Genomic DNA, 14,251 nt, shown 5'->3' with positions numbered 1-14,251 from the left:
GATTTGACAGTGAGGGGGTGGGGCGAGGAGAGGCGAGGGGTGGGGTGGGAGGGACATGGAGCAAGTTTTGCCCTGAGCGTGAGGGCCTGTGATGAAAAAGAACATGAAAAGGAACATGTACGTGTGTGTAACTGAATCCCTACGCTGCACACCAGAAATTAACACAACATTGTAAATCAACTATATTTCAATTAAAAAAAAAAGAAACAACACAGTGAAACTGCAGAACACCAAAAGTAGAGGAAATTTAATAGCAACCAGGTGGCGGGGGGAGGGATAAATTAGAAGTTTGGGATTAACGGATACACACTACTATATATAAAACAGATAAACAACAAGGACCCATTGTATAGCATAGGGAACTATATTCAATATCTTGCAATAACCTATTATGGAAAAGGATCCGAAAAAAATAGATATGTACGTATGTATAACTGAATCATTTTGCTGTACACCTGAAACTAACACAACATTGTAAATCAACTAAACATCAATTAAAATAAATACAGAAATAATTAAAAAAATAAATAAAACAAACAGCCGTACAAACCAAACCCACCACCACCACAAAAAACAAAAAACTGCAACACAACCTGGGTGTCCTGAGTCCACCGAGGACAGGCGCGAGCAGCCCCCTGCCAGCGCTGCGCTGCCATCCAGAACAATGACCAGTGTTGACAGCGCTTCCCGGGAGCTGGCTGAAGCAGCCCTATTTGGGGAGCGGTGGGGTGGGGGGTGTCTAATGAGTCCCGAGACTTTGGAGCCAGGTGACCTGACAAATCCCAGCCCCACCACCCAGCAAGCTGTGCAGTCTGCGGTGACTCTTTTAACCCCTCTGAGCCTCAGTAGTGTCCTCCCTAAAATGGGAACAAAAATCCTTCCCTCCTCACTGACTTGGGTGAGGATTCCGTGAGGTCCCAAAAAGCGTGCATCTACAGCCGTGAGCCCAGTAGCTGCTGCCGAGAAACGGCTCAGCATACATCAGACATCGCTGTCAGCGTGACTCAACAGCCTGTCCCAAAAGACAAGGAACCTTAGAATGATTCTGCCCCAGAGCAGCTGAATTATCATCTTTTTAAAGTATTGCTGAGCTTCAGCTGTCCCCGCACCTGCTTACCCCTTCTATGCAATGCCGGGTCCCTGACACCATAAACATAGCACCGCAGGCACTTAAGACACTTGACAGTTTGCAGTGTCCTTTTTTAGTATATTCTCTCAGATCTCTTCAAGAAGTTTTGTTTTGGTGGGAGGTGGTCTGAGCTCCCTTGACCAGCCCTCCCACTGGCACCCACCTGCCAGTGGACTCATCTGAGCAACTGTGCTTTACTGAGAGCCAGAGACGGCGCAGCCTGGCCCTCCGAAGGGGTCGGTCAGTGATGGAGGATGTCTGGAGAATGATGCTACTTTAAAGACTGCCAGGCATGCGGGTGCCTTATAAATTTCCAGTGATTTTGCATCTCGGAAGGGTCTTTAGTAGCAGACACTGCACTCTAAAGATAAACAACCACAGCATTTATCTTATGCCATGATTCTGAATTTACACATTAATTACTTCCAAATTACTTAATTAAATTTAAAAGTTCAGATGATCGTTCATAAAGAATTCATGCCTGGAATTGTAAATAAAAATGTGAGTGTCTGAATATTAATTATTATTAATTAATAATGCAGAGAGATAAATTGAAAATTGGAATGCCAAATTCTCTCTGTGTTGTTTTTTTAATCTCTGCAGTGCATCCATCAACCACATATTTTTAAAAAGAATAATTAGATGTTGAGACTGTCTGGGGGATCATTACTTCTAATTAACTTAGTTATTTGCTGTAAATTAAGCATCATCTGTGAGCTGGCTGCTTCGCCTGTAGTGTTGGTGCCCTTCAGATGTGCTGGGTCACGGATGGCCTGAGAAGCAAGGCAGCCTTGCTCAAATCTCTTCCTCCGGGTTAGTCTTAGCGGTGGGAAGTGCCCCCATGGCAGCGGGTTTGGGAGAGCTGCCCCAGCCCCGCCAAGTCTCTGTGAAAGGGGGACAAGAAGAACGCATCCCTCGTGGGACTGTGCTCGGATCAGAGCTGTTAAGGCCGGGAGAGGGTCTAGCTTGGTGGTGAATGCCTGCTCGCCGTGACGATGCTGACTGTCACCCTGACCTTGAAGACGGGCGGCTTACCTGTGCATTTAGCTCTAAAAGAGGGGGGTCGTAGTGTCTCTGATGATCCTTCCAATCAAAAAAATCCTACAAGGATTGGCGAGTTCAAAATTTGACCGGTGAACATCTCCCAGTGGGTCTCAATTTTGCCCTCCTACCCCCGGGGGACATTTGGCGACGTCTAGAGGCGTTTGTGGCTGTCACAGCTAGGGGGCACGCCACTGGCACCTGATGGTAGAGGCCAGGGAGGTGGCCCAGACGTCAAGAGTGCGAGGCTGGCAAACCCTGCCCCCTGCCACAGGCTGCAGGGTCGCAGGGTTCCTGAAGGCGGCATGTGGGCTCGGCCCCTCATCCTGGGTGAAATCCATTTGCAGGCAGGAAGGTGTCTCAGGGCCACCCTCAGCCGACCTGGCACAGGTTGGTCTGGGTCCCTGGCAGGAGGCGGGCCTGGGGAGGGAAACCGGGTTTTGATGGGAGGTGGGCGGGGAGCTGATCTGCCCTCGGCCTCAGCACGCGGAGTGGCTGCCCTTTAAGGACATCCTCAGCCTGCTCTCACACCCCCTCCTCCACCCTCCGCTCTGGGTGGGAGGTGACCTGGTTTGATGTTCAGTGGCTTTTGGCATCCAGGGCTCCCCACGGCTCAGGCGCCTCACCTCCGTCTCCCCACTTCCTTGCTCATCAGATGCCGGGGGCACCACGGGCCAGGGCCACACGGCCCCACCTGCCTGCTCCCGGGACCTGTTTGATCGCAGCCTCTTTGGAGGCTTGCAACAAAGTTGGTGTCACCGGAGCACGGCTGCCAATTATTCTCCACCAATTCCCGAGTCCTTTAGAAGTCCCCGCGTGCCAGGCCCCAGTGCGGCCTGTGCATTTATCAAAGTTCGTGTCTGACTCTAGGTCAGCCCGGTCCCAGGGTTTCAGGGTGAGGCTCAGCCTGGATACAATTTAATCTTCTCAACCCAATATTCGGAGTGTGTCCCGCGTCCCGGGACCAGCCCCCAACAACACTGCAGCCTTCCTTGGACCAGGAGGGAAGTGTGGACACCGTGCTGTGGGAGAGGAATTCCAGGGCAGGGCTCTGCTCAGAGGGTGGCTTCTGTGCATCATTGCCCCCTCCCGCCTTGGTACCCAGGCCGGAAGGGTAATTCCTCCCCCCGCAGCTTCGCCCTGTGGCTGCTTGGCAGATGCACAGAGGGTTTCCATGAAGCTGTAAAAGACAGAAATAATTCCTGCCGTCACGAGACCCGAGCAGAGGCAGAGTCGGCTGGTTCCCCTTCTTAAGGACCCGGGTTTATTATCCTCACATATTCTCTCTTCCAGCTCTGACCTATGTCCAAAGCATCCATAGATCTAATGCCCCGTTCACCCCGAGGGTGCTGCTGTGCGGGCCCGTGGGCAGCGGGAAGAGTCTGCAGGCCGCCCTCCTGGCCCAGAAGTACGGCCTCGTCAACGGTGAGTGCCCCGGAGCCAGCCTTCCCGGGTTACGGAGCGGGAGGCGGAGGTCAGCATCACCTCTCTTTCTTGCTCTCTGCTCTGAACCATTTCCCATTAATCCATCTTTGCAGGGATAAGGGTTTTTCCTCCCAAAGGTCATTGCCATAAAAACATTAACCGATAAAAACATGTCCACAGCCCAGAGGGCTGGAACGTTTCCTAATCCTCATTTTTCTTGTCCTTTGGAGCAGTGATTTTTCTGTGCTCGGCCCCAGAGGTGCTTCCGTCCTGCCCCTGCAGTCTCGCATAATGGGGACCTGCTGTTTGTTTATTTCCTCCCGCCTCGCGTGGCTCCCCCAACCTGGGTCAGCGTGCTGACAGGCAGACGATTTCTGAACCAGAGGAAGACTTCTCGCTCAGCACCGTTTCAATGAATATTTTACCAGGAGGAGAGAAAATATTGAAATCAGTTCTCCAGGTCTTTCCTGGGGTGGTCCCAGGCAGTCGTGGATGCCAGCCTGGCTTCAGGAGGGTAAAGGGTGGAAAGGAGGCTGTAGCAGACACAGTGCTGGACGGAGGCAAAGGCACTGGACACCTCCCACTTCAAATGCTCCAGGAGTCTAAGTAGCCCTGCTTTATTCACCAAGGGGACGTGAGCCCTGCACCCCACATATGTAAACATGCATCTGTAGCCCCCAAAGTGTGCACACACACCACACAGATACATGTGTATACTCTCACACACACTATATATGTATATGTATATATGTGTATACCATCCCAGAAAGATCAAGTTTTGAATAAAAATGCTTTCAATTACATCTTCTCCAACTTAAAATTCCAAAAGCCACTGAGATTCCTTAGCCAGGAATCAATGACAGAAATCATACCCATAAATTGAAGGCTCAGAGAGCTGAGCAATTATTCTGATTAGTATGAAAAAAGTAGTAACGGTCGTATTAGTGTTTTAGTAAAAATACTAAAGAGTAGGATTCTGATTTGACAAATATGGAAAAATAGACTGGGCCCTTTAGGGAAAAAAAGGCTTTTACTTGTGTCAGTGGTTTTATTTTAATGGCATTATTCAGATGATTCCTCCTCCGTCTGAGTTCACCTCTTAAGAGTACTGTAAGGCTGCCTTTCCAGCCATGGGGAAGGACGACCCCTTTGTTAAGAACGAGCAGCAGCCTGCTTGCAGCTGCACCCGCGTGCTTGTGTAAGCGCCTGCACTTACTGCTCTGTGAAGACACGCGCGGAGCTGTAGTGGGCAGCCCCTTAACGGCAGAGGGAGGGCCTGACACCACGACAGCAGTACCTTCACATGGCGCCCAGCTTAATGCAACTCACTGTCACTCTGCTGGCAAAATTTTGTTTATGCGGACGCTCTCATTCAAGGAAAGTATTTTTTAATCTATACTGTTTTCAGCACGCCCATCATAAAGAAATGAAATCACCTGCCTAGATTTTTTTCCAAAAATGAAAATAAGAAGAGCTCATCGTGGTTTTTGCTTTGGAGCAGAAGGGCCATTCTGGGGCTCTTTGCAATAATTGAGCATTTGGAGAGTAACCTAGAAAGTTCACATTTCTCAGAGATGTTCTTGATAAATACAAGGCATTGTGAGATTTCCGTAAACCTATTTAGGGACCTGTGGTTGGCAGAGGCAAGCACTGGGCTTGAGGTCTCTTGGCAGAGGCCTGACTGCACCCAAGGCTCCGGGAACCGCCTGCCCCATCCCACCCCCTCAGCCCCCGGCCATCCTCTGACTTGGTTCTAATCTCCGCGTTTATGAACCTCTCAGTCATCGGAAAACATCTCCAAACAACCTAGCATTCACTCCAACGCGGATCTCGTGTTATAAACAGGCACATCTTTTTGAAGATGAAGGTCACTCTTGATTAACATATTCGCTGTGCACATCTTTTGGTCCCGTGATTTCACACCTAGGATTTTATTCTGCTGAAACACCCAAATACTCGGCGAAAGATGCGAAGACTGTGTAATGAACAATAAAAGACAATCCCAGTTCTGTTCATAAGAGGGTTAAGTAAGCGATGGGCAGCTATTAGAAAGAAACCTGTAAAGTGCCTGGATGTCCGTGATGTGTTGTTACACGAGGGTGGGGTGGAAAGCAAGTCGCTCAGCAGTGTTCAGGGGATGGTCTCGTTTTTGTTCAAAAATATGTTAGCCTGTGCTCAGAAAAAGTCTGAAGGACCATCCATACAGCAAGCCGGTTATCTCCATAGAGCTATGTGTTATCAATTCTGATTCTTTTTTCCTGCATCGAGCATGAATTTTCTAACCAGAAACAACCATGAAAAATTCTGTTAAAATACAACTGATATTAGTCATTGAGTGCCTGCTGCACACAGTGCACTGTATTTGGTACACAGATGGGGACAATGTAGGGAGAATGAGAGGAACTTCAGGACAGAGGTGGGTCCTGCTGGGCTGGGGGAGGGGAAGGAGTGAGCCGAGGCGGGGCTGGCCCTGGCAGAGTCCCAGGTCTTCTGTGTCTGCAGCCTTCGTACTTGGACCCTCTCGGAAGTCTTTCTTCACGAGAGGTAGTAGAGTGAGGTGGCCATGTGCGAGGGTTCTAAACCATCCTTTCCTGATAAAAGCACTTACTGTTACACAGTTTTCTCAACTCTTCTTTAGCTGCATCTCACAAAATTTTAATACATTGTGTTTTATTATTCAGTTGAAAATATTTTCTAATCTCCTTTGCGGTTTCTTTTCTGACCCGTGTATTATTTAGAAATATATTGCTTGGTTTCCAAATATTTGGGAATTTTCCAGATTGTTGTTGTTGTTGAATTCCCTTGGGGTCAGAGAACACACCCTGTGTGATTTAAGTCTTTTGAAATTGATTGATCCCTTTTTATGGCCCAGCATTTGCTCTGTGTTGGCAAACTCTGCGTACGCTTGGAAACAGTACATATTCTGGTATTGCTGGATATCGTGCTCTAAGAACGCCAGTCAGGATGAAATGCTTGATGGTGGTGTTCATGGCTTCTTTGTCCTTAACGCCTTCTCGCTACTTATTATTTCAGCATCTGAGAGAGGTGCATTGAACTCTCCGACTCTGACTGTGAGTTTGCCCATTTCTCTGCCAGTCTTTGCTCCATGCAATCTGAGGCTGTGATACTGTGTGCGTGTACACTGAGCACTGGCATCGCTTCTTGACGGAATCATCCTGTTCTCATGAGGCCATGCTCCTCCGCCTCTCAGTAATACTCAGTTTCTTGACGTCTGCTTTGTCTGATAAGTGTCCTCTGTCCTTTTTCTTTTAAACTGTCTGCCTTATTTTCTAAACATGTGCCTTATAGTGACACCTAATTGGGTCCTGCTTTAAAAAAAATTCAGTCTGACATTTTCTGCCTTCTGGTTGAAGTGTTTAGTCCATTTCCATTTAAAGAGATTTTATATATAGTTGGTTTCAAGTCTGCCGTCCTGGTTTTCTGTCTTCTGTTTGTGTAACCTGTTCTTTGTTCTCCTGCCAACTTTTGGATGGATCAAATACTTTTTAGCAGTCCATTTTATTTCCTCTGCTGCCTGCTTAGCTGTATCTCTTTGCTTGTTTGTCTGTGGTTGCTCTAGGGGTTAGATGTCATCCCTCACTTACCATGCTCTGCCGTGAGCTGGCGTGCCACCTCCTCTGTGTGACACACGGGCCTGCCAGCCTGGGTTTCCCTTTCCCTCCTCGCTCTGGCCCTTTGTGCTGCTGTTTTGTCACACCTTCTACTTCTACATCTGTTGTAAACCCTACAACACATTGTAATTATTTTTGCTTTAAACAGTCTTTTTTGTTTTTGTTTTTTGAAGTCAAGCAGTGGGAGAAAAGGGCTTTTATACAGACTCAGTGTCAACACTTCTGACTCCTTTGTTTAGATCCAGGTTTCCATCTGATACCATCTTCTTTCAGCCGAAAGAATTTCCCCTAACGTTGCTCGTAGTGCAAGTCTGCTGGCGAAATGCAGCTTTCGTCTGTCTGAAAATGTCTTTATTTCACCTTCATTCTTGAAGGATGTTTTTGCTGCATATAGAAATCTATGCTGACAGGCTTTTTTTCCCCTCTCAGCACTTTAAAGATGTCATCCCATCGTATTATGACTTGCATTGCTTCTGATGAGAACTCAGATTATTTTTCTCTTTGTTCCCTTATATATAAAGCGTCTTACCCCCCACCCCTAGCTGCTTTTAAGATTTTCTCTCCCTCTTTAGTTTTCAGAAATTTAACTATGATGTACCAAGGTGTGGTTTACTTTGTGTTTTGCTTGGGTATCAGAGAGTCTTGGACCTGTGGGTTGATATTTTAAATCAGGTTTTGAAATTCTCCTCCCATTATTTTCTCAATATTCTCTCTCTCTCTCCCTCCCTTTCTCTCCCCTTTCTGGAATTCCAATTACATGTATGTTAAACTGTTTGCTGCTGTCTTCCAGGTCCCTAAGGCTTTCTTCTTCTTCCAGTCCCTCCCCACCTTCTCTTGGCTTCAGTCTGGGTATTTTTTATTGCCTGTTTTCATCTCTTCAGATTTGCTGATTGCAGCCCATCCAGTGATGTTTTCCATTTGAGATATTGTATTTTCCAGTTCTGAAAATTTCATCTGGTTCTTTTTTTTTTTTTTTTTATAGTTATCATTTCTCTGCTGAGATTCCCATCTTTTCATTCATTTCAATTATCTTTTCTTTTAAAGTTTAAACATTCACAACAGCCATTTTGTAGTTCTTATGTGCAACTTCTGAGATCTATGTGACCTCTTGATCTGATTCTGTGGCCTGCTTTCTCTCCTTGCAGGGGGTCACAGTTTCCTGGTGTGTTTTATTTTGTTTTGTTTTGTATTTTGCATGTCAAGTAGTTTTTTTTTTTATTATGTGCTATACATTGTGGTTCTCACATTCTTGAGAGTCTGGATCGTGTGATCCTGCTTTGAGAATATTGCATTAAAAAGAATGGAGTTCTCACAGGCGGTTAATTTGCTGGAGGATTAACATAATCCTATTGAGGCTTATTTTTGGTCTGTGTTGAGGTGGGATTAGTGCTTCCTCTAAGGCTTGTGTATCCCTGCACCTACAGTGTGGCCTTTCTCGGGTCTCAGCTGAACGTCTGGGGTTCAGCAAGGTCTCTGACTCCGGCTGTCAGAGTGCCAGCACCTCCCTGCACAATGTGGGTCTCTACTCGGTTCGCAGCTTCCCAGGAGCTTTTCTCTGCCAGGCCATGCGGGGTCTCTCCCTACATGTGCCCAGCGCTGCACTGACCGGAGACGCTAGTGCGCCCTTGTGCAGATTCCCGAAACTCCTCCTCTGCACCCTGCCTTCCGCCCATTATCCTGTCGCACAAAGTCCAGCTGTCTCAGGGCCCCAAACTCCAGGCCTTGTTTTCTGCTGCTCTGGTTGGGTTCCCCTCCGCCCGTGCTGTGCTTTGTGAAGTGCCCATAGGCAGAAACCCAGGGTGAGTGCGATTCCCTTCTCTGAAGGATCACAGCCCTGTGCCATCTGCTATCAAGTGCCTGAAAAAGAGCTGCTTCATGGATTTTGTTTAGTTTTACGGCTTCTCATGACAGATGGTAAACAGGATACCTGTTCCTCCTTCCTGGCCAGAACTAGAGGCTAAGCATACGTCTGATGTCACACAGACCTGGCTTTGCATCCAGCTCTGCTGCTCGCTGGCTCTGGGACCTAGAACAGCTTGGGTGCTTGGTCCCTCTTTGGTTCTCAGTTTCCTCGTCTAGAAAGCAGCAGGTCATTGTGAGGACTGAGTAACACAGCGTGCTTAGCACAGTGCTCGGCGTGTAGAAAGGGCCCGGCTTCCGTCAGCCTTTGTTATTACTTACGTCCCCCTTGGCGGGTGCGGCTGCCGGGCGCTTTGGATGTGGCCACTACCATCACACAGGGAATGAAACAGGTCACTGTGGAGGAATGCATCTCTCGCAGTGGTCGCTGTCTTCAACATTCACTTCATCCAGCTAATTTTAGGATCACCTTTGGTTTCTTTAATATAGGAACTAAAGGCCTTAGCTTTAAAGTTAAGAAAGGCAAGGCTGTGCAATGAATAACTCCGGAAAACGTGGCTGGACCCTTCCAGCTTTGGCTATTAAAGGTTTTCATAGCCAAGGAAAGGGCAGCTGGGTTTATTCATTGCACACCTGTTTGCTGACGCCCCCATGTGTTGGCCCTGGCTGGGGTCTAGGGACATAGTGGTTCTCGTGATAGGAAGACGCCTGTGGTCCTTTTGTTATAGGAGCTGGTCCTGTCTGTGGTCCCATCCTCCCCTGGGAAACAGCATGGGTTCCCACCCCCCACCCCGTGCGTAATAGCAGTGTGAACACCAGCACACCCGTGGCATGTCATGTGGGTCCACGCGGTTCTCCACCCTGACATGCATGCTCCATGCCCGCCAGGGCTGCGCTCAGCAGGCCTAGGTGTGGCCGAGGCCCTGCGGGGCCTTCTCTGGTGGTGACATCCTGTCACCGTCCATCTTTAATATATTCTTTGCCAAACGCATTCTTTTTCATTCCACATCTTCCTCCTCGGATACTTTTTTATTTCCAATTCCTCTTTGATACTTACTTTCACTTGGACACACACCCACACTCAGAGAAAAACCCTTTTATATTTTTTTTGGTGGCCTTCCCCCCCCCCCCCAACAGGCAGCACTGCGGGGTTCTTTTATTTTTCTCATTCTTCTTTCTGTTTAAAATTTAACGGGTGTCTTTCTGTTCCTCTCTCCTCCAGTCTGCTGTGGACAACTGCTCAAAGAGGCCGTGGCAGACAAGTCGAAATACTGCGAGATGATCCTGCCCTTTTTCGAAAAGGAGACAGCAGGTAGGCAGGCTTCTCAGACCCACCACCGCCCTCCCGGCTCTGGAGAGAAACTGCTCCGTGTGAGGCTTGCTGGGCACCTGGGGGCTCAAACTGGGGAAACAACCGGGAAATGGAAATGGGGCCTTTCCCCCAGGTCGAAGCTCTGTTTTTGCTCCCTGGTCAGTCCTGTTGGCGTCCGAGGGTGTCCCGAGTGAGGGCAGTCCGCGGATGCGACGTGTTTCACCAGTGGTGTGGGATGTTTCCGTGACTCGAGAAGGCTTGCTTTCCGTAACTGTAAAATCAAGAGCCAGAGAGGCCCCAGGGCTGCCCCCATCTTTCATCGTTTAGTGTACAAACAGACTGTGGGCAAATGTTCCGATTTAATCAGCAGTCAGAAGCCGGAAGGTTCAGACAGCTTTGCAGAGATGAGGACGGACCAGCTGTTGGTCCTCAGGGGAGGTCATCTTCCCAGAGCCCCTCTGTGACCTCCGCTCTGAAAGCATTCCCCGGACCCCACCCCTGGGGGCACCTTTGAGATCATTCTGTTTGGTTTCCTGAGTCCACAAATAAGCCACGGAGAGGAGACCGAGCTTCCGAAGGCCACGGAGCCAGTTCACCCCAGGCTGGGCTCCTGCCTGGGGCGGGCGCCTCCGCACACTCACCCACGTCTCCCACTTGGGCGAAGTGCTGTGGCTCCTCCGGGCAGTCAGCACAAGCCTGTTATCAAGTCTGATATGAACAGGTACTTGCTGTGAAGAGAGCCGACCAGAAAGAAGCTGCCATCGCAAAGGATAATGTGGTGACGGGGGGGGCACATCTGGGTGGAGGTGCGTGGCCTCCTCCTGCCGTTTTATGGACGGAGCGAGTTGATGAGGAAGCACGGGACAGGCTGCTCGCTCCCACTGGCTCAGAGAGCCCCCTGGGGAGGGCGATGTTCTAGTCTCCGGGGTGAAGTTCAAGGGAGGCGGAGTTGGGTCCGCCAGACACTGTGGCCTGTGTAGTGAGACCCAGTGGTCCCAGCGAGCGTCTGCTCCCTCCTGAGTCACAGGGGCGGGAAGAGGACGGGATGGGAGCAGGAGCCCTGGGCGAGGAGCTTTGCTGCCCCCCTGCCTGGTTCAGATGCCAGCGCTGCCCCCACCGGCCACGTGGCCCAGGCTTCTTGGAGGTGAGGTGCGGGCAGGAAGCCCAGGTTGCAAGGTCCAGGATGCGTGTGCCCGGCGCGTGGGAGCCACACTGTTACGGAGAGTGAGAGTGCAAGCCGCAGGGACCAGGCCTGACGCCAACGCAAGCACAGTCGCCCCCCAGCAATGCCCGCTCCCCCTTTACCGGGTGGGGTGCTGGTGCTCACCAGCACCGTAGAGCACATTTCTGGACTAAATGAGTGAATACGATCACGAGTTAACGGATTTACGTCCCTTTAAATGTGCGGCGCAGTATTCCAGCCGCACGGACTGGATGGTAATTTGTTTGGTTCTCCACGAGAGAGCGCTTCATGGCTCAGAAGGAAGGACAACGGCCAAGCAGCTGAGGCAGTGTCGACGGTGCGTCAATCTGCGGCGAGGGCGCGCAGGCTTGGACGCTTCTTGCGGCTTCTCTGTACTTTTGAATTTTTTTTCAAAACAAAAAGTTACAAACAACTAAATATTTAGGTGGTTTCCAAATCTGCGCGCCTTCCGTGGTACTATAACGCACCCCCCGTACCTCCTCAGGTTCGCAGACAGCCCGATCATCTTAGGGCGCGTGGGGGCCTGCCAGCGGTGTGCCTCGCTGCACGGAGCTGAGGGGCACCCTGCCACCCGCGCCTGGGCCGCTCAGGCCTCCGCGGCGTCGCCGCCTCTGGGTGCTGTGCGGCTCTTCGCCGCCAGGACCGGCTTCGTGGTGTGAAACGACACAGACGTGCTGTCTTTAAGTCCTGGAGGTTGGAAGGCCTAAAACAGCCACATTGGCAGGACTGCACGTCTCCCTGAGAGGTTCTCTGGGGAGAGTCTGTTTCCTTGCCTCTTCCAGCTGCCAGAGGCCCTTTCCTCCATCTTCAAAGCCAGCAGCGTCTGTGAACCTCTCTCCCTCTGACCGCTAAGAATAAGCAAGGAGTCTGCTCACCGGTGGCCGAGAGGCAGAGCTGTTTCTCTGTGTGTGGTTTTTGTCGTTTATTTTTGGTGTCAGCAGTGGAGACTGCGTGCACAGTTCCCAGTTTTCTATGACGTGAGCGGGACTGCAGTAGCTTTCATCTTCACTGCTTTGTGCTAAATGTTTTCCTCCTCAGCCTTCTGTTTACCTGGACTACGTAGCACAATCCTCCTGCACTTCCTACAAAATTAAAGACGCAAAACAGCAACAGCCAATATCATATCTTCCTAACAGAAGCAATAAATTCTGTCATTTCACTACTCCTGACCTCGCAGGGATGACAAAGGATGCGTTTACATCCATCACCGCTAACAAGGTCTCCTTAGTGGGCGGTGGTGATGCTGAGAAACCAGCGCGCTCGGCTGGCAGAGGGCGAGTGGGGGACCCACCCATGAGATTGAGGGGAGGGTCGGACTGAACATGGGAACCTCTGGTGACCACAGCTGGAAGCTTCTTGAGCCCAGCATTGCTGGCGTCTGGGGTTTGGGGTGGGAATCAGCCACCTCACAACCCTGTGCTCTGAATCCATTAGGAGACAGACCCAGAGTCTGCTGGGAGCGCTGGATAGAGAATGTGGCAGGGATCTGAGGGCTCGGGCCCCCGAGTCCAGGCCCCGGGATAGGCCAGCCGGGATGCAGAGGTGGCACCTGACAACAAACGGCCACACCCTGCGGGCAGGGATGGGGAGCCCAGCCCAGGCCTCCCCAGGAGGGGCCCGGCTGAGTGGAGGTGGAGGTGGAAAGGGGGTCCCTCCTCCACACTGAGGATGAGGGCCAGCCAGCTGTGGGGGCAGCCAGAGGGACGGGGCCAGTCGGATGAGTGACTCTCGTCTCTGGGCAAGGGTGAGGCGGGGGCAGAGGGAACTCATCCTCCCAGCACTGCCTGGATCAGGAGGTCCTCCCGAGTACTCGAGAGCAGCCGGCTCGTCCTGAACGCTTTCTGCCCGTGGACAGAACTCCTGGGAGGGAGAGACACAGTGCTACCACCCCGCCTCCTGCTGGGCCACTGAGGCGCCTCCGGTCTCCCTCCTCGGAGCCCTGGGCAGACACCTCTGCCGAGTGCCAGCGGCCTCCTGGGAGCCCCCGGTCTTTGTTTTCACACGTGAGACCCAGGAGGTTCCAGAAGCCCTGCAAGGTCCAGGGAGCGCAGAGACCGGGGCAGAGATGCCTGTAAGGGTGCAGAGGTCTCCCCCCTGGGGCAGAGCGCCAGCACCGTGGAGCTGGCAGATGCCGCCGCCGGAGCGTCCTGCCGTGTAGAAGCCCACCCTCAGCGCCGCCCCCTCCAAGCCAGGCAGTCGGTGCCCTTCTGGGGGCCGGATCTCTTCTGCTGGGGACTCTGCCCCATGCTCCTGGCCACACCTGCTGCCCATCTCCCCGGGGTTCCTGCCCTTGCAGGCTCCTGCCCTCTCTCCGCTTGCCTCGGAGCTGCAAGCCCCGGGGACTGGCAGTGTGCTTGTGACAGTGCCGCTCGGCCCCCCTGCTGTCACCGTCACCACCAGCAGCTCAGAGGATAGATCCAGATGTCATCTTTCTCCCCACGGAGGCACTTCCCCTCATTCCCCCCGAGGGGCCGTGCGATGCTGTGTCCCAGTCGTGACCTCCACAGACTTAGCTGTGTTCTTTTTTGTCCTCACAGGTGCTGCCAACACCTCCTCCTTTCAAATCAGTGGCAAAATTAATAACAGTGTTGTTTTCCCGTCTTTCCACATTTACTGGGCCAAGGACCCCAGGGCCCTCTCTCAGCTCG

The 14,251-nt window shown here is 51.3% G+C and overlaps 1 protein-coding gene across 12 annotated transcripts in view; it reads left to right on the top strand.

The window, feature by feature from the left end:
• The window catches only part of AK8 (adenylate kinase 8), a 121,196-nt gene that overhangs the window by 41,295 nt on the left and 65,650 nt on the right, over window positions 1-14,251 (top strand). For all 12 annotated transcript variants that reach the window (XM_074362472.1, XM_074362473.1, XM_074362470.1 and 9 more), the window contains 2 exons: window positions 3,464-3,595; window positions 10,310-10,399. In XM_074362472.1, the coding sequence (XP_074218573.1) occupies window positions 3,464-3,595; window positions 10,310-10,399 (222 nt within the window). The remainder of the gene's footprint in view (window positions 1-3,463; window positions 3,596-10,309; window positions 10,400-14,251) is intronic.

The sequence above is a fragment of the Camelus bactrianus genome, chromosome 4 (genome assembly GCF_048773025.1).
Source record: "Camelus bactrianus isolate YW-2024 breed Bactrian camel chromosome 4, ASM4877302v1, whole genome shotgun sequence".
NCBI classification, from domain to species: Eukaryota; Metazoa; Chordata; class Mammalia; order Artiodactyla; family Camelidae; genus Camelus; species Camelus bactrianus.
The sequence above is the reverse complement of the archived record's forward strand: the minus strand, read 5'-3'. Positions and strand labels throughout refer to the sequence as shown.